We start from the raw sequence: 25,240 nt of genomic DNA on the forward strand, positions 1-25,240 counted from the left end.
GCCTAGAAAAATGCCCCCTCTGGGTGGATGTGCACTTGCAGGGCCATAGCTTGGTGGATAAGGCCTGAGCTGAACTTGCACCTGCTGCTCCTTTGACTGGGAACTTTGTGGCCCTGAGTCAGTCGGCACCTTCTAAGTACTTACTCATAAGTTTACTTACACAGATGCCTCCCCAGAAAGGAAAGCCTCCAAAGAATGAGACAGCTACATAGTACCCACTGAGGACAGTCACGAAGACGGAGCCAAAGCCGATGTGTACCAGGCCAATCAGGATCTGCAGGGCCTGTAGGAGAGCCACAAGCTGAAGCCTTTGTTTTCTGAGGCTGGATCCTCTCTCCCCTTTGAGCTTCCTTTTTATTTTAATAAATGCTTTGTTTTCCTGGTCTACGAAGTAACATGGAGTATTGTTGTTGTTGTCATTAGCTACCATCTAGTTGTCCTCCAACTTATGGCGACCCCATGCACAATGGAACAAAAAGCTGCCTGGTCTTTCACCATCCCCATGATTGGGTTGTGGATTGGACCGTTGTGACCCATAGGGCTTTCGTTGGCTGATTTTTGGAAGTAGATTCCCAGGCCTTTCTTCCTAGTCTGTCTTAATCTGGAAGCTCCGCTAAACCCTTTTTAGCATCACAGCAACACACAGACAGGTGGTGGCTGTGCTTAAGGTACATTGGTCAGGAATTGAACCCAGATCTTCCGCATGGAAGGTAAGAATTCTACCACAGAACCACCAATGTCTTCAGGGAAAGTACAGAAATAAAATAAAAACTACCCCAATTTTCCCCCACTCAAAGAAAACAACCATTTACATTTTGGTGTATAACTTTCCACTATTCTTTTCAAACACATACACAGATAATAAATTGTTTTACAAAATGTCTCTGTCTTTTTAACTTAATATTGCATTGTGAACATTTCTCCATGGCATTAAGTGTTCTGTTTGGCTTTTAAGGGCTGCCCAGGTTCCGCTATATAGGTGTGGTGTAGAATAGTCAGAACAGAGCTGTTGGTTAGGTAAGGTTTCCAATGTTTCATGTTATAAATATCCCCATGTGTCTGTCAGTTTGTCATACTGTGGGGGATTGTGTGTTGCTGTGATGCTGGAAGCTATGCCACCAGTATTCAAATATAAGCAGGGTCATCCATGGTGGACAGGTTTCAGCTGAGCTTCCAGACTAAAACAGACTAGGAAGAAGGACCCAGCAGTCTACACATCTGAAAAGCATTAGCCAGTGAAAACCCTATGGATAGCAGCAGAACATTGTCTGACACAGTGCCAGAATATGAACCCCTCAGGTCGGAAGGCACTCAAAATATGACAAAGGAAGAGCTGCCTCCTCAAAGTAGAGTTGACCTTAATGACATGGATGGAGTCACACTTTCAGGACCTTCATCTGCTGATGTGGCATGATTCAAAATGAGAAGAAACAGCTGCAAACTTCCATTAATAATCAGAACATGGAATGTACGAAGTATGAATTTAGGAAAATTGGAAATCATCAAAAATGAAATGGAACACATAAATGCATAATTCTAGGCATTAGTGAGCTGAAATGGACCAGTACTGGTCATTTTGAATCAGGCAATCATACGGTCTACTATGCTGGGAGTGACAACTTGAAGAGGAATGGCATTCATCATGAAAAAGAACTTTTCAAGGTCTATCCTGAAGTACAGTGCCGTCAGTGATGGGATAATACCCATATGCCTACGAGGAAGATCGGTTAATACGACTATTATTTAAATCTATGCACCAACCACTAAGGCCAAAGATGAAGAAATTGAAGATTTTTATCAGCTTCTGCAGTCTGAAATTGATCAAACACGCCATCAGGATGCACTGATAGTTACTGGTGATTGGAATGTGAAAGCTGGAAACAAGCAAGGATTGGTAGTTGAGAAATATGGCCTTGGTGATAGAAAGGATGCCGGAGATCACACTGAATTTTGCAAGACCAACAACTTCTTCACTGCAAATACGTTTTTTCAACAACATAAACGGCGACTCTACACATGGACCTCACCAGATGGAATACACAGGAATCAAATCGACTACATCTGTGCAAAGACACGATGGAAAAGTTCAACATCATCAGTCAGAACAAGGCCAGGGGCAGACTGCGAATCAGACCATCAATTACTCATATGCAAGTTGAAGCTGAAACTGAAGAAAATTAGAACAAGTCCATGAGGACCAAAGTACCATCTTGAGTATATCCCTCCTGAGTTTAGAGACCATCTCAAGAATAGATTTGATGTGTTGAACACTAATGACCTAAGGCCTGATGAGTTGTGGAATGACATCAAACACATTATACATGAAGAAAGCAAGAGTTCCTTAAAAAAGACAGGAGATAAAGACCTAAATGGATGTCAGAAGAGATTCTGAAACTTGCTTTTGAACATCGAGTAGCTAAATCAAAAGGAAAAAATGATGAAGTGAAAAAGCTGAACACCTGAGACCAGAAGAACTAGTTGGTGCCTGGCTACAACCGATGACTGCCCTGACAGGGAACACAACAGAGAATCCCTGATGCAGCAGGAGAGCAGTGGGATGCAGACCTCAAATTATCTGCTTTCAGCCAGGATCCATCTGACATCAGCAATGATATCCCTGGTTCCATGTCCTCTTCTAAATCTGGCTTGGATTTCTGGCAGTTCCCTGTTGATATACTGTTGCATCCACTTTTGAATGATCTTCAGCAAAATTATGCTTGCATGTGATATTAATGATATTGTTGGATAATTTCCACATTCAGTTGTATTGCCTTTCTTGGGAATAGGCATAAATATGAATCTCTTCCAGTCAGTTGGCCAAGTAGCTGTCTTCCAAATTTCTTGGCATAGACAAGTGAGCACTTCGAGCACTGTGTGATCCCCAGACCCTCTGTTAGCCCAAGATAGGAACCATGCCCAAAGCCAACTCTTCAGACAGGGACTGGACTGGACTATAAGATAGAAAATGATACTGGTGAGGAGTGAGCTTCTTGAATCAAGTAGACACATAAGACTATGTGGGCAGCTCCTGTCTGGAGGGGAGATGAGAAGGCAGAGGGGGACAGAAGCTGACTGAATATACATGGAAATACAGGGTGGAGAGAAGGAGTGTGCTGTCTCATTATGGGGAGAGCAACTAGAAGTATATAGCAAGGTGTATATAAATTTTTGTATGAGAGGCTGACTTGATTTGTAAACTTTCACTTAAATTGCAATAAAAAATTAAAAAAAAAAAAAAAGAGTTGAACAGAAGATTTCAAAGGGTGGCCTGAGAAGACAAAGCAAAGTATTATGAAGACATGTGCAAAGACCTGGAGATAGAAAACTAAAAGGGAAGAAAATGCTCAGCATTTCTCAAGCTGAAAGAACTGAAGAAAAATTCAAGCCTTGAGTTGCAATACTGAGGGATTCTATGCAGAGAACGTTAAATGACCCAGGAACCATCAAAAGAAGATGGAAGGAATACACGGAGTCACTATACCAAAAGAGAATCGGTCGACGTTCAACCATTTCAGGAGGTAACGTTTGATCAGGAACCGATGGTACTGGAGGAAGAAGTCCAAGCTGAACTGAAGGCATTGGCAAAAAACAAGGCTCTAGGAATTGACAGAATACAATCGAGATGTTTCGACAAACGGATGCAGTGCTGGAGGTGGTCACTCGTCTATACCAAGAAGTTTACCCAGAGTATACCAAGAAGTATACCAAGAGGACAGCTACCTGGGCAACTGACTGGAAGAGATTCATATTTATGCCTATTCCCAAGAAAGGTGATCCAACTGAATGTGGAAATTATTCAACAGTATTATTAATACCACACGCAAGCAAAATTTTGCTGAAGGTCATTCAAAAGTGACTGCAACAGTATATCAACAGGGAACTGCCAGAAATCCAAGCTGGATTTAGAAGAGGACATGGAACCAGGGATATCATTGCTGATGTCAAGTGGATCCTGGCTGAAAGCAGAGAATACCAGAAGGATGTTTACCTGTGTTTTATTGACTATGCAAAGGCATTCGACTGTGTGGATCATAACAAATTATGGATAACATTGCAAAAAATGGGAATTTCAGAACACTTAATTGTGCTCATGAGAAATCTGTACATGGATCAAGAGGCAGCGGCTTGAACAGAACAAGGGGATTCTGCATGGTTTAAAGTCAGCATAGGTGTGTCAGGGTTTTATCCTTTCACCATACCTATTCAATCTGTATACTGAGCAAATAATCTGAGAAGCTGGACTATATGAAGAAGAACATGGCATCAGGATTGGAGGAAGACTCATTAATAACCTGCATTATGCAGATGACACAACCTTGCTTGCTGAAGGTGAAGAGGACTTGAAGAACTTACTGATGAAGATCAAAGACCACAGCCTTCAGTATGGACTACGCCTCAACATAAAGAAAACAAAAATCCTCACAACTGGACCAGTAAGCAACATCATGATAAACGGAGAAAAGATTGAGGGTTTCAAAGATTTCATTTTACTTGAATCCATAATCAACAGCCATGGAAGCAGCAGTCAAGAAATCAAAAGATGCGTTGCACTGGGCAAATCTGCTGCAAAAAACTCTTTAAAGTGTTGAAAAGCAAAGATGTCACCTTGAGGACTAACGTGTGCCTGACTCAAGCCATGGTGGTTTCAATCATCTCATATGCATGTGAAAGCTGGACACTGAATAAGGAAGACTGAAGAATTGATGCCTTTGAATTGTGGTGTTGGCGAAGGATAATGAATATACCATGGACTGCCAAAAGAACGAACAAATCTGTGTTGGAAGAAGTACGATCAGAATGCTCCTTAGAAGCAAGGATGGCAAGACCATGTCTCACATACTCTGGACATGTTATCAGGAGGGATCAGTCCCTGGTGAAGGACCGAATGCTTGGTAAAGTAGAGGGTCAGCGAAAAAGAGGAAGGCCCTCAACTAAATGGATTGACACAGTGGCTGCAACAATGGACTCAACCATAGCAATAATTGTGCGGATGGCACAGGACTGGGCAGTGTTTCATTCTGTTGTGCATATGGCCACTATGAGTCGAAATAGACTCGAGGGCACCTAACAGCAACAATATGTTATAAATAACACTGATGAACATTCTTGTATATAAATCTTTGCACTCAGCCAATTATCCACAATGCTTGTCCCTTACTTTCTTATGTGAATGATTTATCTTGGGATATTTTTACATAAAGAGCGTGCTTGTACTTTTTATAGCTCCAATACATTTCATTCTTTGGATGTACAATACATTGACTTAATCAGTATTATATTGATGGATATTTGATCATCGCCATTCTTTTGTTATCATGAATCATGCTGCAATGGATAACCTCATAGATATAGCATTTCTTGTGTGTATTTCTGGAGGATAAAGTTTCCGAAAGGTAATTATTGTGTATTTTGTACATTTGGCAGGTACATACAAGTTGTCCTCCATTCAGGTTGGATCAATATACACTCTCGTGAGCAATATATGAGGGCAAAACTAGAATTTTAGTCCAGGTAGCCTGGAACCAGAATCCACGCTTCTCATCATTTGGCTACATAATGAAATGGGCTTTCCTTTTTCCTACCCAGGATAGCCTTGCAGGGATCCCACCCCAGGACCCAACAAAAGACTCTTACTTTGTTAGGTGTCTGACACATTGCCATCAAGTCATTTCTACTTGTAGTGGCCCTATAGGACAGAGTAGAACTGCTCCATGGGGTTTCCTAAGGAGCAGCTGATGAATCTGAACTGCCAACCTTTTGCTTAGCAGCTGATCTTTTAGTTAGCAGCCATATCTCAACCGCCACACCACCACCGCTCCAGCGTTTTTCCTGCATTCTATTGGGTTAAGACTTGATTCAGTCACATTGAGTTTGGACTCCACCTTGTGGCCTACATTGGCATTGCTGGGTGCACTTTCTTCCAGAGGATACCGACAACGGGATCAACTTTCAAGTTTACCCTTTTCCTGTTGGCTTTTCTTTCTCTTTCCTAAAATGCCTGTACTCAGAATCACTACTTCAGAAAATGCAAGGTTCCATAACTGAGGCCCTGCTGAAGTTGCTCAAATGACCTGGGCTTGGCAAGGCCCAGCCAGCTCCAACCCCAAGTGCCCACTGAGGATTTCTGTATTTCCTGAACCTTCCCCCTCCTCTGGCCCCTGCCATGTGGTCCTTGGCCTGCAAAGTGAAATTGCACTTACCCCTAAGACTTTGCCTTCTTTCAAGGCTCTCCGAGCAGCTTGCTCACTCAAATTCGACGTTAGGCCAGGTGGGTTCCCAGGAATCAGGTGGACTTGGGGCTGGTTACTTGGATACAGAGGTACCTGAGACACGACTCCTGGGACCATGGAGTAACCATTGTGGGGTGTCACCACAAACACAGGATTGGCCATGGGGCCTGCTGAAGCCATTGAATTTATGGTGCTAAAAAACAAATGATATAGAGTTGTCCTTTACATGTGCACTAGTGTGTGTACATTTACATAGGATTTTTGCCTCCATTAGCTCATTGAGCATCTCGGCCTCCTATTAGACAGAGTTTATTGTTGTCGTTTACCATCGAGTCTACCCTGACTCATGGTGACCCCGTGTGTGTCTGTGTAGACTTGTGCTCCATAGGGTTTTCAAGGCTGTGATCTTGAAACAAATTGCCAGGCTTACTTCTGAGGTGTCGCTGGGTGAGTTTGAACCATCAACCTTTCAGATAGTGGCCCAGTGCTTAACCCTTGGTACCACTCAAGGACTCCAAGACAGAATTTATTCATTCTGTTTTAGAGATAATATTAGCTACCAGTTACAGGGCATTTGAAAGGTCCCAGGGGGTGAATGCTTCACAAATACATCTCCTTTAATTCTCACATCTGCCCCTCCATCTTTACATGTGAGAAAACCAAGGCCCAAAAGTGGTTAAGTGGTACCAGAGGACGAGGGCTGTGCCTCTTCCAGGGTTATATCTCTCATAGTGATTAGTAGTCCTAACTAACGATGAAATTTCAGAGCCAGAAAGTCCCCTGAAGAACACTGAACTCAAGTTCTTCATTTTCTGGAAAAAGAAACTGCAGCTGGGAGAGTGGACATGAATTCCCCAAGGTTACCCAGCCATATAAATACTAGTTAAATGGAGACCATCACCTGTAAGGGATGCCCCGTTGCCAATGCAGCATGTATTCATTGGATGGCAAATACTGCTCCATTTTCTAGGATGCGTGTATATTTTGATCTGGTTTTAAAACATTTGTTTTCTTTTTCTTTTTTAAAGCAGTTGATTGCTTATGTCCAAACCCAAGAAAGCTAGTACAATAAAACCCTGCCGTGTCCTCCACCCCACACCCAGACTCACTGTAAGTCTAATTTGGCAGAAAAATGTTATCACATCCCTTAATTATCCATCACGAAACCAAAGTGCCATCGAGTTGCTTCTGACTCATGGTGATCCCATGTGTGTCAGAGTAGAACTGTGCTCCATAGGGTTTTTGTGGCTGATTTTTTGGGGGAGTAGATTACGAGGCCTTTCTTCCAAGGCACCTCTTGTTGGACTTCAACCTTTCCTTTAGAAGCTGAGTGTGTTAACCATTTGCACAACCCAAGGACTTCTTAATTATCAACTAAAAAACCAAAAACTCCTTGCCTTGAGTTGATTCAGGCCCATAGTGACCCTACAGGACAGAGTAGAACCACCCCATAGGGTTTCCAAGGAGTGGCTGGTGGATTCGAACTGCAGCCAAGCACTTAACCACTGGGCCACCAGGGCTCCTAATTATCGAAAGAAACCAGTAAATGAAGCATACTCACTGTGATCCGCCAGCAACGAAAGTCTCTTTTGCACTTATTCCCAATTCTTTGCTGTAGGCAAGTTGTTTTTCCTGGAGAATGAACGCAGGGGGTCCAGTTGGGCGATATCTTTAGAAAGATCCAAAGTCCTTTTCACTTTTCTCCTAGGTACAGGAAACTGCTTGGAGTTCAGAGTCCCCACCTGTATTTACTTCCTCTTTTGGGCAGCGAGGCAGTTAAAGGCAGTTCAGTGTAACAAGTGTTTAATAGTATCTGTGTGGAGAAGAAAGGGTTGTGCTTGATGCTCTGGGTTGTGCTTGACACAGAAATGAAAATGGGCATTCAGGGCACAAAATACATAGCTGCAACACAAGGCAGAATGATAAAAGCGCTGCAGTAGAGAAACAACTTCGACTTGGAGAGGATAGGGGAGGCTCCAAACAGAGGAAGGAACTTTGAAATCAATAAACTTTGATGAGAAAAGAGGCGGAGTCACAGTAAGTGAAATGAGAATTGCGATCAACCTGAGTCTATGTTTTAAAAATTTTTATTGTGCTTTAAGTGAAAGTCTATAAATCAAGTCAGTCACTCACACAAAGACTTATATACACACCTTGCTACCTACTCCCAGTTGCTCTCCCCCTAATGAGACAGTCTGCTCCCTCACTCCACTCTCTCTTTTCGAGTTCATTTCGTCAGCTTCTAACCCCCTCTACCCTCTCATCTCCCCTCCAGGCAGGAGATGCCAACATAGTCTCAAGTGTCCACCTGATCCAAGAAGCTCACTCCTCACCAGTATCCCTCTCCGACCCATTGTCCAGTCCAATCCCTGTCTGAACAGTTGGCTTTGGGAATGGTTCCTGTCCTGGGCCAACAGAAGGTCTGGAGGCCATGACCACCGGGGTCCTTCTACTCTCAGTCAGACCATTAAGGCTTGTCTTTTTATGAGAATTTGGGGTCTGCATCCCACTGCTCTCCTGCTCCCTCAGGGGTTCTCTGTTGTGTTCCCTGTCAGGGCAGTCATCGGCTGTAGCCAGGCACCATCTAGCTCTTCTGGTCTCAGGCTGATGTAGTCTCTGGTTTATGTGGCCCCTTCTGTCTCTTGGGCTTGTAATTACCTTGTATCCTTGGTGTTCTTCATTCTCCTTTGCTCCAGGTGGGTTGAGACCAGTTGATGCATCTTAGATGGCCGCTTGCTAGCATTTAAGACCCCAGACACCACTCTTCAAAGTGGAATGCAGCATGTTTTCTTAATAGATTTTATTATGCCAATTGACTTAGATGTTCCCTGAAACCATGGTCCCCCAACCTGTGCCCCTGCTACGCTGGGCTTTGAAGCATTCAGTTTATTCAGGAAACTTCATTGCTTTTTGTTTAGTCTAGTTGTGCTGACCTCCCTTGTATTGTGTTTCGTCTTTCCCATCACCTAAAGTAGTTCTTATCTACTATCCTTCCCTCCCTCCCACCTCTCATAACTATCAAAGAATATTTTCTTCTCTGTTTAAACTCTTTCTCGTGGTCTTATACAACATATATTTGTCCTTTTGCAACTGACCAATTTCACTCAGCATAATGGCTTCCAGATTCCTCCATGTTATGAAATGTTTCACAGATTCATCACTGTTTTTTTTTTTTTTTTTTTTTTTTTACCAATGCATAGTATTCCATTGTGTGGAAGAAAAAAAAAAAAAAACAAAAAACCCAAAACCAAACCCAGTGCAGTTGAGTCGATTCTGACTCATAGCAATACCATAGTTTATTTATCCATTCATCCACTGATGGGCACCTTGGTTGCTTCCATCTTTTTGCTATTGTAAACAGTGCTTCAGTGAACATGGGTGTGCATGTATCTGTTCGTGTAAAGGCTCTTATTTCTCTAGGATATATTCCAAGGAGTGGGATTGCTGGATTGTATGGTAGTTCTATTTTTGTTTTGTGTTTTTTGGATTAATGCCAGCCTTGTTGGAGTGAGATGAAATCTCATTGTAGTTTTGATTTGCGTTTTCCTCATATATTTGTTAGCTACCTGAATGTCTTCTTTGGTGAAATGTCTGTTCATATCTTCTGCCCATTTTTTAATCGGGTTATTTGTCTTTTTGTAGTTGAGTTTTTGCAGTATCATGTAGATTTTAGAGATCAGGCGCTGATCAGAAATGTCATAGCTAAAAACTTTTCCCAGTCTGTAGGTAATATTTTACTCTTTTGGTGACGTTTTTGGATGAGCATAGGTGTTTGTTTTTCAGGAGCTCCCAATTATCTAGTTATTCTTCTGCGTTGTTAATAATATTTTGTATACTCTTTATGCCATGTATTAGGGCTCCTAACATTGTCCTATTTTTTCTTCCACGATCTTTATCGTTTTAGATTTTATATTTAGGTCTTTGATCCATTTTGAGTTTGTTTTTGTGCTTGGAGTGAGGATGGGTCGTGTTTCATTTTGTCATATATCAACTGCTCATATGTGGATGGATTTATGTCTGGATTCTCAATTCTGTTCCATTGGTCCATATATATCTGTTGTTGTACCAGTTACCAGGCTGTTCTGACTACTGCGGTGGTGTAATAGGTTCTAAAATCAGGTAAAGTAAGGCCTCCCACTTTGTTCTTCTTTTTCAGTAATGCCTTATTTATCCAGGGCCTCTTTCCCTTCCATATGAAATTGGTGATTTTTTTCTCCATCTCATTAAAGAATGTCCTTGGGATTTGGATAGGAATTGCATTAAATGTATAGATTGCTTTTGGTAGAATAGACATTTTTATAATGTTAAGTCTTCCTATCCATGAGCAAGGTATGTTCTTCCACTTAACGGAAGTCCCTTTTGGTTTCTTGCAGAAGTGTGCTGCAGTTTTCTTTGTATAAGTCTTTTACATCTCTGGTAAGATTTATTCCTAAGTGTTTTATCTTCTTGGGGGCTACTGTAAATGGTATTGATTTGATGATTTCCTCTTCGATGTTCTTTTTGTTGGTGTAGAGGAATCCAACTGATTTTTGTATGTTTATCTTGTATCTCAATACTCTACTGAACTCTTCTATTAGTTTCAGTAGTTTTCTTGAGGATTCCTTAGGGTTTTCTGTGTATAAGATCATGTCATCTGCAAACAGAGATAATTTTACTTCTTCTTTGCCTATCTGGATGCCCTTTATTTCTTTATCTAGCCTAATTGCTCTGGCTAGGACCTGCAGCACAATGCTGAATAAGAACGGTGATAAAGGGCATCCCTGTCTGGTTCCCGATCTCCAGGGTAATGCTTTCAGGCTCTCTCCATTTAGGATGATGTTGGCTATTGGCTTGTATAAATGCCCTTTATTATGTTGAGGAATTTTCCTTTTATTCCTATTTTGCTGAGAGTTTTTTTTATCATGAATGAGTGTTGAACTTTGTCAAATGCCTTTTCTGCATCATTTGATAAAATCATGTAATTCTTTTATTTTGTTTTATTTATGTGATGGATTACATTAATTGTTTTTCTAATGTTGAAGCATCCCTGCATACCTGGTATGAATCCCACTTGGTCATGGTGAATTATTTTTTTGATATGCTGTTGAATTCTATTGGCTAGGATTTTGTTGAGGATTTTTGCATCTACATTCATGAGGGATATAGGTCTATAATTTTCTTTTTTTGTGTTGTCTTTACCTGGTTTTGGTATCAAGGATACGGTGGCTTCATAGAATGCGTTTGGTAGTATTCCATCCTTTTCTATGCTCTGAAATACCTTTAGTAGTAGTGGTGTTAACTCTTCTCTGAAAGTTTGGTAGAACTGTGCAGTGAAGCCTTCCGGACCAGGGCTTTTTTTGTTGGGAGTTTTTTGATTACCTTTTCAATCTCTTCTGTTGTTATGGGTCTATTTAGTTGTTCTACCTCTGTTTGTGTTAGTTTAGGTAGGTAGTGTGTTTCTAGGAATTCATCCATTTCTTCTAGGTTTTCAAATTTGTTTGAGTATAGTTTTTCATAGTAATCTGATATGATTCTTTTAATTTCAGTTGGGTCTGTTTTAATATCGCCCATCTCATTTCTTATTCAGGTTATTTGCTTCCTCTCCTGTTTTTGTTTTTTCAGTTTGGCCAATGGTTTATCAATTTTGTTGAGTTTTTCAAAGAACCAGGTTTTGGTCTTGTTAATTCTTTTAATTTTGTTTTTCTGTTTTCTATTTCATTTAGTTCTGCTCTAATTTTTATAGTTTGTTTTCTTCTGGTACCTGAGGGTTTCTTTTGTTGCTCTCTTTTTATTTGTTCAAGTTGTAGGGATAATTCTTTGATTTCGGCCCTTTCTTCTTTTTGGATGTGTGCATTTATTGGTATAAATTGGCCTCTAAGGACTGCTTTTGCTGTGTCTGAAATGTTCTCATAGGAAGTGTTTCGTTCTCATTGGATTCTCTGAATTTCTTTATTCCATCCTTAATGTCTTCTATAATCCAGTCTTTTTTGAGCAGGGTATTGTTCAGTTTCCAAGTGTTTGATTTCTTTTCCCTGGTTTTTCTGTTATTGATTTCTACTTTTATGGCCTTATGGTCAGAGAAGATGCTTTGTAATATTTCAATGTTTTGGATTCTGCTAAGGCTTACTTTATGACCTAATATGTGGTCTATTCTAGAGAATGTTCCATGTGCACTAGAAAAGAAAGTATAGTTGGTTGCTCTTGGGTGGAGTGTTCTGTATATGTCTATGAGGTCAAGTTGTTTCATTATGGCATTTAGATCTTCCGTGTCTTTATTGAGCTTCTTTCTGGATGTCCTGTCCTGCACCGAAAGTGGTGTGTTGAAGTCTCCTACCATTATTGTGGAGCTGTCTGTCTCACTTTTCAATGCTGATAGAGTTTGTTTTATGTATCTTGCAGCCCTGTCATTGGGTGCATAAATATTTAATATGGTTCTAGCTTCTTGGTGTACTGTCCCTTTAATCGTTATATAGTGTACTTCCTTATCCTTTCCGGTGGATTTAACTTTAAAATCTATTTTGTCAGAAATTAATATTGCCACTCCTGTTCTTTTTTGATTGTTGTTTGCTTGATATATTTTTTTCCATCCTTTTAGTTTTAGTTTGTTTGTGTTTCTAAGTCTAAGGTGTGTCTCTGGTAGGCAGCATATAGATGGATCTTGTTTTTTAATCCATTCTGCCACTCTCTGTCTCTTCATTGGGGCATTTAGTCCATTTACTTTTAGGGTAATTATGGATAGGTATGAATTTAGTGCTATCATTTCTATGTCTTTTTTTGTGTGTTGACAGCTTCTTGTTCCCACTTGATTTTATGCCCTCAGTAGATTTTCTTTGTATCTTGTCCTTTCCTCATATTTGTTGTTGTTGGTTTTGTTTCTGCTGAGCCTGTATTTTTCCCTTGTATTTTATTTTGATGAATAGGATAGTTTGTCTCCTTTGTGTTTACCTTATTATTTACCCTTATTTTTCTAAATTTATAACGAACTTTTATTTCTTTGTATTGCTGTATCTTCCTCTCCACATGGAAGGTGTAGGATGTATGATTACATTTCTTAAAAAAAAAAAAAATTTCTTAGTCCCTCTTTATTATTTTAATGTTGTCTTCTTTTATATAATAACATCACCATTACCCTGTGTTGGGCTTTTTTTTGTTTTTTAATCTTGCTTTTTTTTTTTTTTTTGGATTTCCCTGTCTGGGTTGACTTCTGGTTGCTCTGCCTAGTGTTCTAGTCTTGGGTCGATACCTGATATTATTGATTTTCTAACCAAAGAATTCCCTTTAGTATTTCTTGTAGTTTTGGTTTGTTTTTTACAAATTCCCTCCACTTGTGTTTATCTGGAAATGTCTTAATTTCACGTTCATATTTAAGAGACAGTTTTGATGGATATATGATTCTTGGCAGGCAATTTTTTTCCTTCAATTTTTTAAATATGTCATCCCATTGCCTTCTTGCCTGCATGGTTTCTGCCGAGTCTTGCCTGCATGGTTTCTGCTGAGTAGTTCGAGCTTATTCTTATCGGCTCTCCCTTGTAGGTGACTTTTCTTTTATCCCTCGCTGCTCTTATAATTGTCTCTTTATCTTTGGTTTTGGCAAGCTTGATTATAATATGTCTTGGTGACTTTCTTGTAAGATCTACCTTATGTGGAGTTTGATGAGCATCTTGCATAGATATCTTCTCATCTTTCACAATATCAGGGAAGTTTTCTGCCAACAAATCCTCAACAGTTTTCTCTGTATTTTCTGTTATCCCTCCCTGTTCTGGTACTCCAATCACTCGTAGGTGATTTCTCTTGATAGAATCCCACATGATTCTGAAGGTTTCTTCATTTTTTAAAATTCTTTTATCTGTGTTTTCTTCAGATATATTAGTGCCAAGTGATTTATCTTTGAGTTCAGAAATTCTAGCTTCCACCTGCTCAATTCTGCTCCTCTGACTTCCTACTGAGTTGTCTACTTCTGTAATTTTATTGTTAATCTGAATTTTTAATTGCTGTCTGTCTATGGATTTTTCCAGCTTATTAAACTTTTCATTATGTTTCTGAATAATCTTTCTGATTTCTTCAGTTGCTTTATCTGTGTGTTCCTTGGCTTGTTCTGCATATTGCCTCATTTCCTTCCTGATGTCTTGAAGGGTTTTGTATATTAAACTTCTGTATTCTGCACCTGGTAATTCCAGGATTGCACTTTCATCTAAAAGATCCCTAGATTCTTTGTTTTGAGAGCCTGTTGAGGTGATCATGGCCTGTTTCTTTATGTGACTTTGTATTGACTGTTGTCTCTGAGCCATCTGTAAGTTATTGTATTAGTTTATGCTTGCTTACTGTGTCGTAGCTGCTTGCTTCGTTTTGTTTTGGTATACCACTATGGGTTGCTTGAGTGAGCTAGCTTGATTATTTTTGCCTTTGGAGCTCTGGTGTACTGACCCCAGCTGGCTAGAACTGTTATCAGGTATATTAGTCTAGGAGTCCATTCAGTTTACTTGTATGATTTCAGCTCAGGTTTCCAGGTAGCTGATATCAAGTGTGTGGTCCAGGCTCTGTCCTATAGTCTTAGAGGGCAGGGGTGATTGGCATATATACCCATATCTGATTGCAGCAGGGGGTCACACTCTGAACAAGGCAGGAAGCTGAGAACTGACCCCCGAGAGTCTCTGAGGAAAATGTGTCTCTGTTCCCTAGAGCGTGCTGGTGGGTGGGCTCTGCAGAGGGATCATGGGCACCCAAAGCTTTTGTTGTAAAGACTGGGAGGTACCAGTTATCCCTGGACCCCTGTCGCGGGTGGGTGGCTTGGTGACCCAAGAGGAACCACCAGTCCTTAGGTCCTTGTTGTGGGTAGGTGAGAACCTTGTTTAATAGGCAAAGCAATGTCAAACATCAAACACCCACCTCTCCACTGCACAGCTGAAATGGTTGGAGTTTGCCAGCAAGGGCCTATTCTCCCGAAATAGGCCCACACAGGTCCATGCACAAGGGAAAGGTGCTCAAGGTCTACGGACGGTTTATGCCTGGACGGGAGCTGCTTCTGTCCTGAGCTCTCCCAGTTAATGGAGCTAGCAAATCATCTTTTCCCCCCAGTTGCAAATTTTTTCCTTCCTCATGGCCGGGAGGACGGCTCCAGGTGCTCACCAGGGTGTATCTCAGGCCCAGGGATTCAGCCACTGAAGCTGGGTTGGGGGTGGTGGTGGTGGGGGAAATATACGCAAGTACTTAGCTTTTGCTGAGAACGCCCTTCTGCTCAGGTTCCGGAGGTGTGAGTATGCTGTGTGGCTGCCTGCTTCTTCCTGAGGAAATTGCGGCTGAACACTAGGACCAGCCCCCCACCACCTTTGCCACCGCCACTCCGGGAATGGTTCCTGAGGGGTCCCCTGCGATTCAGGTCCTGTAACTCCTCTCTGCTTCTGAACAGTCTCTTCCTTCCCTTGCCCCTCAGTTCATTGCCTAACCTTGCCTTTGATGCTCAGCGCTCCCAGCTTGTCACAAATATACTCATTTCATTTGTTTTTTTCGGGTCTTTGTTGTAAAGAGGGCTCCACGGAAGCATCTGTCTATTCCACCATCTTGGCTCTGCCTCGTTTTGTTTTATGGGCCTGTCCAATCTGTGGCTGAAGGGTGAAACTCAGGAACGACTTCATTACTGAGCTGAAAGGGTGTCTAGGAGCCATACTTTCAGGATTTCTCCAGTCTCTGTCAGGCCAGCAAGCCTGGTCTTTCTTTCTGAGTTATAATTTTGTTCTACATTTTTCTCCAGCTCTATCCAGGACCCTCTATTGTGATCCTTGTCAGAGCAGTCAGTAGTGGTAGCCAGGCACCATCTAGTTGTACTGGACTCAGTCTGGTGGAGGCTGTGGTAGATGTGGTCCATTAGTCCTTTGGACTAATCTTTCCCTTGTATCTTTAGTTTTCTTCATTCTTCCTTGCTCCTGAAAGGGTGAGACCAGTGGAGTATCCTAGATGGTCATGCACAGGCTTTTAAGACCCCAGATGCTACTCACCAAAGTAGAATGTAGAACGTATTCTTTATAAACTATGTTATGCCAATTGAGCTAGATGTTCCCCGAGACCATGGTCCCCACAGCCCTCAGCCCAGCAATTCAGTCCCTCAGGGAGTTTGGATGTGTGTCTATGGTCAAGTTGCATTCTTTATTGAAGAACTAGGAAAAAGGGGGACGGGAAAGACTTCATTAGAATGCATTTTCTGTGAGATGGAGTTCACCAATTCACAATTAGCCACTTGTTCTTCATTGAAGTCATGCCAGTTCTTTGCGAATCATGAAGAGGAGGATTCCAGCGGTGGGGAATCTGGGGTGAATTGAGTGATATCAAAGTGATCATTATTTTATTCTAAAATAAGAGCCTTGTCCTGAGTCATTGAGTCAAAACAAAACAAGACAGACAAACAAACATGTAAACATAGATTGTGACCAGTTCAAACCATACTGAGAAGTTGAAGGCATATCAAACCTATGACCCATCAGATACCAGAGGACTCAATGAAGTACAACAGCCATATTAAACTATTAAACCAAAAAACTAAGCCAGTTGCTGTCAAGTTGATTCCAACTCAGGGAGACCACAAGTGTGCAGAGTCCAACTGCACCACATGGGATTTTCAAGGCTGTAACCTTTCAGAGGCAAATTGCCAGGCCTATCTTCGAAGTCACCTTTTGGTAGGCTCAAACCACCAACCTTTTTGTTAATAGTTGAGCACTTAACTGTTTGCACCACCCAGGAACTTCAGCTAAGATATTATTTTTTTCAAAATGAATTTAACCTTTAGCTGGACTCTGGTAGGTCCTAAAATCCCTTTTGGGTCCACTACTTCATGTCTAGGTTAGAAGAGACATATCTGAACAACCAGTGGAGTGGAGAACTATATGGCGTAGACTAGAGGATTTTGGGGAGTCACTGAAGAAGGCATTCTAATGGGCACAGTGTTGTTTTTTTCTCAAGCAAAAGCCGTGTGTTTTTGCTTTTTGAATTTTGTTTTTACCATAGCAGCAGAAGATCATGATGTATAGGAACACAGACAAAACCTGAAGATATAGAAACATTTCGAATAGTTATTTTCTGTTATTTTGATCTTAGCCATTCTAATGGAGTGAAGTGGTATCTCACTGTGGCTTTGATTTGCATCTCCCTATTGGCCAATGGCCACTGACATTAAGCATCTTTTCATATGCTTGTTGGCTATTCGTATATCCTCTTTGGTGAAATGTCTATTCAGGTCCTTTGCCCATTTTTCATTTCGGTTCTTTGTCTTGTTAAGTTGTAGGAGTTCTTTACATGGTATTAAACCCTCGTCCAGTATTTGGTTCCCCCCAATTTTTTCCTAGTCTGTAGGTTGTCTCTTCACTTTGTTGACAAAGTCCTTTGATCTACAAAAGTCTTTAAATTTAATGAGACCCCACTTATCTATTTTGTCTTTTGTTGCCTGTGCCTTCAGTGTCATGTCTAAGAATTTGTTGTTGAGGATTAGTTCTTGAAGTAGTACCTGCATGTTTTCTTCTAAGAGTTTTACGGTTTTAAGTCATACATTTAGGTCTTTGATCCATTTGAGTTAGTTTTTGTATATGGTATGATGTATGGGGCAAACTTCTTCAGTCTTCCTTATTCATTGCCCAGCTTTCACATACATATGAGGCAATCAAAAACACCTTGGCTCGGGTCAGGTGCACCTTAGTCTTCAAGGTGATATCTTTGCTTTTCAACACTTTTAAGAGGTCTTTTACAGAAGATTTGCCCAATGCAACACGTCTTTCAATTTCTTGACTGTTCCTTCCATGGGTGTTGATTGTGGATCCAAGTAAAATGAAATCTTTGACAACCAATGTTCATTGCAGCTCTATTCACAATAGCCAAAAGGTGGAAACAACTGAAGTATCCATCAACAGATTAATCAAAATAAATAAATCTGTCTATTGGTGGGTCAACCTACACTCCTGCATGGAGCCAAAAGAATGGCATGTTTGTGGAATGCCTGTAGGATAGTATGGGAAGGAAAGTGACGGGAAATGGGACTGGATAGGCAGGTTCCTAATGAGGCTTAACTACTATGTTAAAGATTTGGGATTTAGTCTATAATCATTAAAATAGCTGCCAGAATATTGTTGAAGTGTTTTTAACAGCAATATTTCTTGATCAGATATTGTAGTAAGATAATTATTTCCACTGGAATATTTTCTGCAGCAAATTACAGATCCCCTACCTTGAATTGATTAATAAATCAGGAAATATGTTATCTCTTATAACGGTAAGTTCACAGATAGGGGAAACTTCTGGTTTAATTGATTTAGCAGCTCAATGACGTCATCAGTGACCCAGACTCATTTTGTTTTCCTGCTCTGCTATCTTAAACTTTATATTAAGGCTGGCTCACCTCATGATCGTAAAATTCCTAGGGCAGCATGCTTTTTGGTTCACATCAACAGAAGAAACTGGCTTGTCTTTCTCAGAAGCCATAAGAAAGCCCCTCTTACCTCACATAGGCCCAATTGCCTTAGGCCCAGCCACCTCTGAACTAAATAGTGACAAAGGGGATGGAATTTCCATAAAAGATTTAGACAAATCATGTGGAGTAAGAAAAACCATAACCCATTGCCGCTGAGTAGATTCCAACTCATGGAGACTCTACAGGACAAAGTAGAACTGCCCCATAGGGTTTCCAAGGCTGTAAGTCTATACAGAAGCAGACTGCCACATCTTTCTCCTGTGGAGCAGCTGGTGGGTTCCAGCTGTTGACCTTTCAGTTAGCAGCCAAGTGCTTAACCACTGTGTCACCAGGGCATCTTAGGAGAAACCATAGTATCACCCAACCATTCTGGCCGAATAGAGGCAGAATCGGAGAAGGACAAGGCTAAAGAAAGAAATAACTGGGTTGTTGTCCAACAAACTATCCAAGTGATGAGTGACTAAACTTAAGCAGTGGGGAATGAAAATAAGATAAATGTGAAAGATATTTAGGAGGTTTATTAACATTTTATATATTAGTCTGTTTGACAATGTTGGTAGACAACTAAAGGTCTTTCTTTAAAATTCGTTTCATGACGTACTTATTCTTTATTTCTAGTTCCCATACTACTCAATAATTACTGAGCATGGCTTTAAATATTCATCTGTATTTCACTTGATTAGAAAAAGCTATTCAAAATGTTTCTATATTTTCAGGTTTTGTTTTTGTTCTTACACATTATGATCTTCTGCTGTGAATGTAAAAACAAAACTCAAAAAGCAAAAACACAAGGGTTTTGCTCCAGAAAAAATGACACTGTGCCCGTTAGGCACCCACTAGAGTGGCTATTATTAAGAGAGAAAAAAAGGAAAATACCAAGTGTTGGTGAGGATTTGGAGAAACTGGAACCTTTGTGCAATGATGGTGGGAATGTGGAATTGTGCAGCTGCTGTGGAAAATATTTGAGCAATTCCTTAAAAAGTTGAACATAGAAATACCATACGACCCAGAAATTCTACTCCTCAGTTTATAAGCAAATGAAAAGAGGGACTCAATCAGATACTCGTACTTCAATGTTTATAGCAGCGTTACTCCCCAATAACCAAGAGGTGGAAATGACTCAAGTGTCCATCAACAGATGAATGGATAAAGAAAATGTGGCATATTATGCAGTGAAATATTATTCAGCCATAAAAGGATTGAAGTTCTATACATGCTAAACACCATTACAAAGAATGGGAATTCCAGAGCATTCAATTGTGTTCGTGTGGAACCTGTACATGGAACAAGAGGCAGTTGTTTGAACAGAATAAGGGGATACTGCTGAAAATGAAGACGACTTGAAGCACTTACTGATAAAGGTTAAAGACTACAGCTTTCAGTATGGATTACGCCCGAACATGAAGAAAATAATCACTGGACCAAGAAAAAATATTGTGATAAATGAAGAAATTGTAGTTGTCAATGATTTCTTTCTACTTGGATCGATAGTCAACATTCATGAAGCCACAGTCGAAAAAAATCAAATGATGTACTGCACTGGGCAAATCTGCTGCAAAAGACCTCTTTAAAGTTTCAAAAAGCAAACATGTCACCTTTATGACTACGGTGCACCTGACCCAAGCTATGGCCTTTTCAATTACCTCATATGAATGTGAAAGCCAGACAATGAAAAAGGAAGACAGACGAAAAACTGATGCATTCAACTGTGGTGTTGGTGGGAAATATTGAATATACCAGAACTGCCAGAAGAACAAACAAATCGGTCTTAGTGGAAACACAACCAGAATTTCCCTTAGAAGCGAGGATGGTGAGCCTTTAGCTCACTTACTCTGGACATATCATCAGGAAAGACCATTTGGTAGAAAAAAACATCATGGTTGGTAAAGTAGAGGGTCAGTGAAAATGAGGGAAACCCTCAAGGAGATGGATTGACACAATAGGGGAAACAATGGATTCAAACATACTGATCATCACGAAGATAGCACAAGCCTGGGCAACATTTTGTTTTGTTATACACAAGGTCACCATGAGTTGGAGCTGAACCAATGGAAACTAACAACAATAACACATGCTAAACATGGATGAATCTTTTTTTTTTCTTCACCAGGGAATGTATTATTTTTATTTCTTTTTTCTTTATTATTATTGTACTTTAGGTGAAGGTTTACAGAACAAACTAGCTTCTCGTTAAAAAATCAGTATGAATATTGTTTTGTGACATAGGTTAACAACTCCACAACATGTCAACACTCTTCTCTTCCTGACCTTGGGTTCCATATTACCAGCTTTCCTGTCCCCTCCTGACTTCTTGTCCTTGCCTCTGGGCTGGTGTGCACCTTTAGTAGCCTTTCTGATCTTTGCCTGAAGGGTGAGCCTGAGGAGTGACTTCGTTACTGAGCTAAAAGGGTTTCCGGGGGCTGTACTCTCGGGATTTCTCCAGCCTCTGTCAGACCAGTAAGTCTGGCCTTTCTTTTTGAGGTAGAATTTTGTTCTGCATTTTTCTTTAGCTCTGCCTGGGACCTTGTATTGTGATCCCTGTTAGAGCAGTCAGTGGTGGTAGCCAGGCACCATCTAGTTGTGCTGGACTCAGTCTGGTGGAGGCTGTGGTAGTTGTGGTCCATTAGTCATTTGGACTAATCTTTCCTTTACGTCTTTGGTTTTCTTTATTCTCCCTTGTTCCAGATCTGGTAAGACCAGTGGAGTATCTTAGATGGCTGCTCACAAGCTTTTAAGACCCCAGATACTTTTTACCAAAGTAGAATATAGAACATTTTCATTATAAACTATGTTATGCCATTTGTGCTGGGTGTTCCCTGAGACCATGGCTCCCACAGCCCTTAGCCTAATAATTTGGTCCCTCATGGTGTTTGGATGTGTCTATGGAGTTTCCATGACCTTGGTTTGGACTAGTTGTGCTGTCTTCTCCTTCACCAAAGTTACCACTTACCTACTGAAACATAGATGAATCTTGAAAGCATTATGCTAAATGAAATAAGCCAGACCCCAAAAAGACACATATTGTATGATTTCACTTATATGAAATATCCAGATTAGGCAAATTCGTAGACACAGAAATTAGATTAGAGGTTACCAAGGGCTGGTGGGAGGGAATAATGGGGAGTTATTGCTTATTGGGTACAGAATTTCTGTTTGGAATGATGAAGTTTTGAAAATATAGTGGTGATGGTTGCATAGCATATATGTAATTAATGCCACTGAACTGTACACTTTCATATGGTTAAAATAGTAAATTTTTTGTTGTATATATCTTGCTAAAATAAAGCTACAAAAAGAAAGAAACAAGCTATCAAACCATGAAAAGATGGAAAAATTGTAACCAATAAAGTGCAGAATATTTAAAAAAAAAAAAAAAAGGAGCTCAGCAAGGGGGTTTCCATGAGTAGCCTGACAGATCAAATAATGACAATTTTCTGGGAATGGGGCTTTTTTCAGAGCACTGGTGGTGCAATGGTTAAGAATTTGGGTCAGCAGTTAGAATCCACCATCTGCTCCTTGGAAACCCTATGGGGCAGTTCTACTCTGTCCTGTAGGGTAGCTATGAATTGGAATAGACTGTACGGCAATGGGTTTGGTTTTGGTTTTTAATCCCATTTGAACTCCTTCAGTGGTTGCAAGGCTGGGGTTTTTCTCAGCTACTCTTGTTGCAAGACTCTTGTGTTTAAAGTACTGCACAAGGGGTAAAACAAAACCAAACCCACTGCTGTCGAGTTGATTCTGACTAGAGTGACCCTATATGAAGGAATAAAACTGTCCCATAGGGTTTCCAAGGAGCTCCTGGTGGATTCGAACTGCTCACTCTTTGGTTAGCAGCTGTAGCTCTTAACAACATGCCATCAGGGTTTCTGCAGAAAAGGTAAGGGGTGTGGAAATAGGATAAATTACAACACCACAAAGTTACCTACTTTTACCAAGATTCAGACATTTTTCTTGACTAAATGCTCCTTGTTGTTGTTGGTGCTGTAGAGTTGATTCTGACTCATAGTGACACCATATGACAGAGTAGAACTGCCCCATAGGGTTTTCTTGGCTATAATCTTATGGAAGCAGATCACCAGGCCTTTCTCCCACAGAGCAGCTGGGGGGCTCAAACCGCCAACATTTTGGTTAGTAGCCGAGCACTTAACCGTTGTGTCACAAAGCTCCTTCAGATGCTCCTTGGATTGTTGCAAACGTGGACTGATTTCCAGAGCTCTGTAAACATTGACTTTGGCAATTTTTGCCAGTGTTTTTGTTGCTTTTACGGAAAAACTTATTTTTGGAAGTCCTTGCTCTTCCATTCCGGAGGTACTCTCTTCAGCATCCTCTAAAATGTCTATTTTCTGAAGGCATTTGAAGATCCATAATTTTGGAACCCATGATTTCATCACAAAATTCAAATTCCAGCAGCTAAACCTTGGTGGCGTAGTGGTTAAGTGCTATGGCTGCTAACCAAAAGGTTGGCAGTTCGAATCTACCAGGCGCTCCTTGGAAACACTATGGCGGCAGTTCTACTCTGTCCTATAGGGTTGCTATGAGTCAGAATCGACTCTACAGCAAAGGGTATAGTAAGTATCCAGTGACCCTGTATTACTGGTATGACTTCTGAAACCTCCTCAGTCTGTATTTCCTCTATTAATTTTCTGAGACAATGTAGGTCTAAAGGCAAACTTCCAATCCCACAGTTTTGCCTGGGACAAGTTGTTTGCCTCAACTGTCTGCAGTTTTCAGCTGCCCTTTGACTTTAGTCGAGAAGCAGAGCTTCTGTTCCCCAATTCTAGCTAAACCATAGACCTTTGGACTGGTTCTTAACAGAAGCTGTTTTACCCTGATTTGTAGAAGGAAACCCTGGTGGTGTAGTGGTTAAGTGCTATGGCTGCTAAGCTAAAGGTCAGCAGTTCAAATCCGCTGGGTGCTCCTTGGAAACTCTATGGGGCAGTTCTACTCTGTCCTGTAGGGTCGCTGTGAGTCAGAATCGACTTGATGGCAATGGGTTTTTTTTTTTTTGGTTAGCTAGAAACAAAATTTCTCACTCTCTTTATCCTCCTCACTCTCTTCTCTGCCTTTACTGCCTTCATGGTGTGATGTACGATGCAATTCTCTCTTAAGCAAATTGATAATTGTGCTTGCAATGATAAACTCCAAGATGGAGAAGAATAATAAATATTCTGAAAGTATAGTATGAGCAACCTGAATCCAAAAAGAAAAAATAAAAGTTCCCCATATTAATATACCAATTAAAAAAATTATAACAACAATATAGGTTATTCAAACACAGATAGAAAATATAGAAAGAAAATACACAGACATGCAAGAAGGAAGACTGCCATGTGAAGAAGGAAGCAGAGAATGGAGGTATGCTGCCACAAGCCAAGGAAAACCTGGGACCTCTAGAAACTAGAAGAGGCAAGGAAGAATCCCTCCCTTAGAGCCTTCAGAGAGAGAGAGTGCGGCCCTACCAACACCTTGATTTTGAACTTCTAGCCTTCAGAACTCTGAGAATAAATTTCCGTTGTTTTAAGCCTCCCAGTTTGTAGTACTTTGGTATGGCAGCCCTAGCAAATGAATACATCATTTTAATAGAATATATTTATTACTAATTCTTGATTTTCCAGTTACAGGCATTTTCTACTGTTTTACTGTTTTAGAAGAGGAGTATTAAGCTCTCTTTCACACTTACTACCCCAGCGCCTAATAATCACATATATAGATCTCTTTCCTCTTACCCTCGCAGTAGACAGATTTAGCATTTTTGTTAGTATGGCTATGTGTTATTGACAGTAAAGCTGTGATAACTTTTTTTTTTGCACAACTTTCCCCCCGACATTAACAATTCCCCCCCTCCTTTTTTTTTTTTACTGGCTTTGCCTTCATTAAGTGTTCTAGCTCTGTGCGTTTTAAAGCAATTTTATTGCATTGCCTCTGTATTAGTTTCCCAGAGCCGTGGTAACAAAATACCACAAACCGAGTGGCCTTCAACAACAAAAATTTATTCTCTCACAGCCTGAAATCAAGATATCTTCAAGGCTGGTGGAAGCTCTGAGGGAGAATCTGTTTCATGTCTCTCTCCTAGCTTCTGGTTGTTGCTGACAACCCTCAGGGTTCTTTGGCTTGTAGACACATCACTCCAATCCCTGCCTCCATTTTCTCCTGGAGTTCTCTCTGCCTGTCTCTGTTCCCTCTTTTTATAAGGACACTAAACCCATTGCCATCAAGTAGATTCTGACTCATAGTGACCTGATAGGGCAGAGTAGAATTGCTCCACAGGTTTTCGAGGAGTAGCTGGTGGATTCAAACTGCCAAATTTTGGTTGGCAGCCAAGCTCTTAACCACTACGCCACCAGAGCTTCATAAGGACACTAGTCACCCTAACCCATTATTACTTCATCTTAACTTGATTACATCTACAAAGATCCTATTTCCAACTAAAGTCACATTGATAGTCTCTGGTTTTCTTCACACATGTCATTATAACACTTTCCTTTGTCTTCTTCAGTTACCCCTTAAAATCTGTCCAGCTTTTTTACTTTATCATTTCTTCTGTTTGCTTTAGCTACCCCATGTTCAAGAGTGAGTTTCAGAG

General features: G+C 40.6%; 1 protein-coding gene across 1 annotated transcript in view; it reads right to left on the reverse strand.

The window, feature by feature from the left end:
* The window catches only part of LOC100659471 (membrane-spanning 4-domains subfamily A member 8-like), a 35,515-nt gene extending 16,925 nt beyond the window's left edge, over positions 1-18,590 (reverse strand). The window contains exons 1-3 of the mRNA XM_010599200.3: positions 18,586-18,590; positions 6,201-6,423; positions 161-283 (exon numbers count right to left, since the gene is read on the reverse strand). Of these exons, the coding sequence (XP_010597502.2) occupies positions 161-283; positions 6,201-6,423; positions 18,586-18,590 (351 nt within the window). The remainder of the gene's footprint in view (positions 1-160; positions 284-6,200; positions 6,424-18,585) is intronic.
* Between the last annotated feature and the right edge of the window lie 6,650 nt (positions 18,591-25,240).

This window comes from Loxodonta africana, chromosome 7, assembly GCF_030014295.1.
Source record: "Loxodonta africana isolate mLoxAfr1 chromosome 7, mLoxAfr1.hap2, whole genome shotgun sequence".
NCBI classification, from domain to species: Eukaryota; Metazoa; Chordata; class Mammalia; order Proboscidea; family Elephantidae; genus Loxodonta; species Loxodonta africana.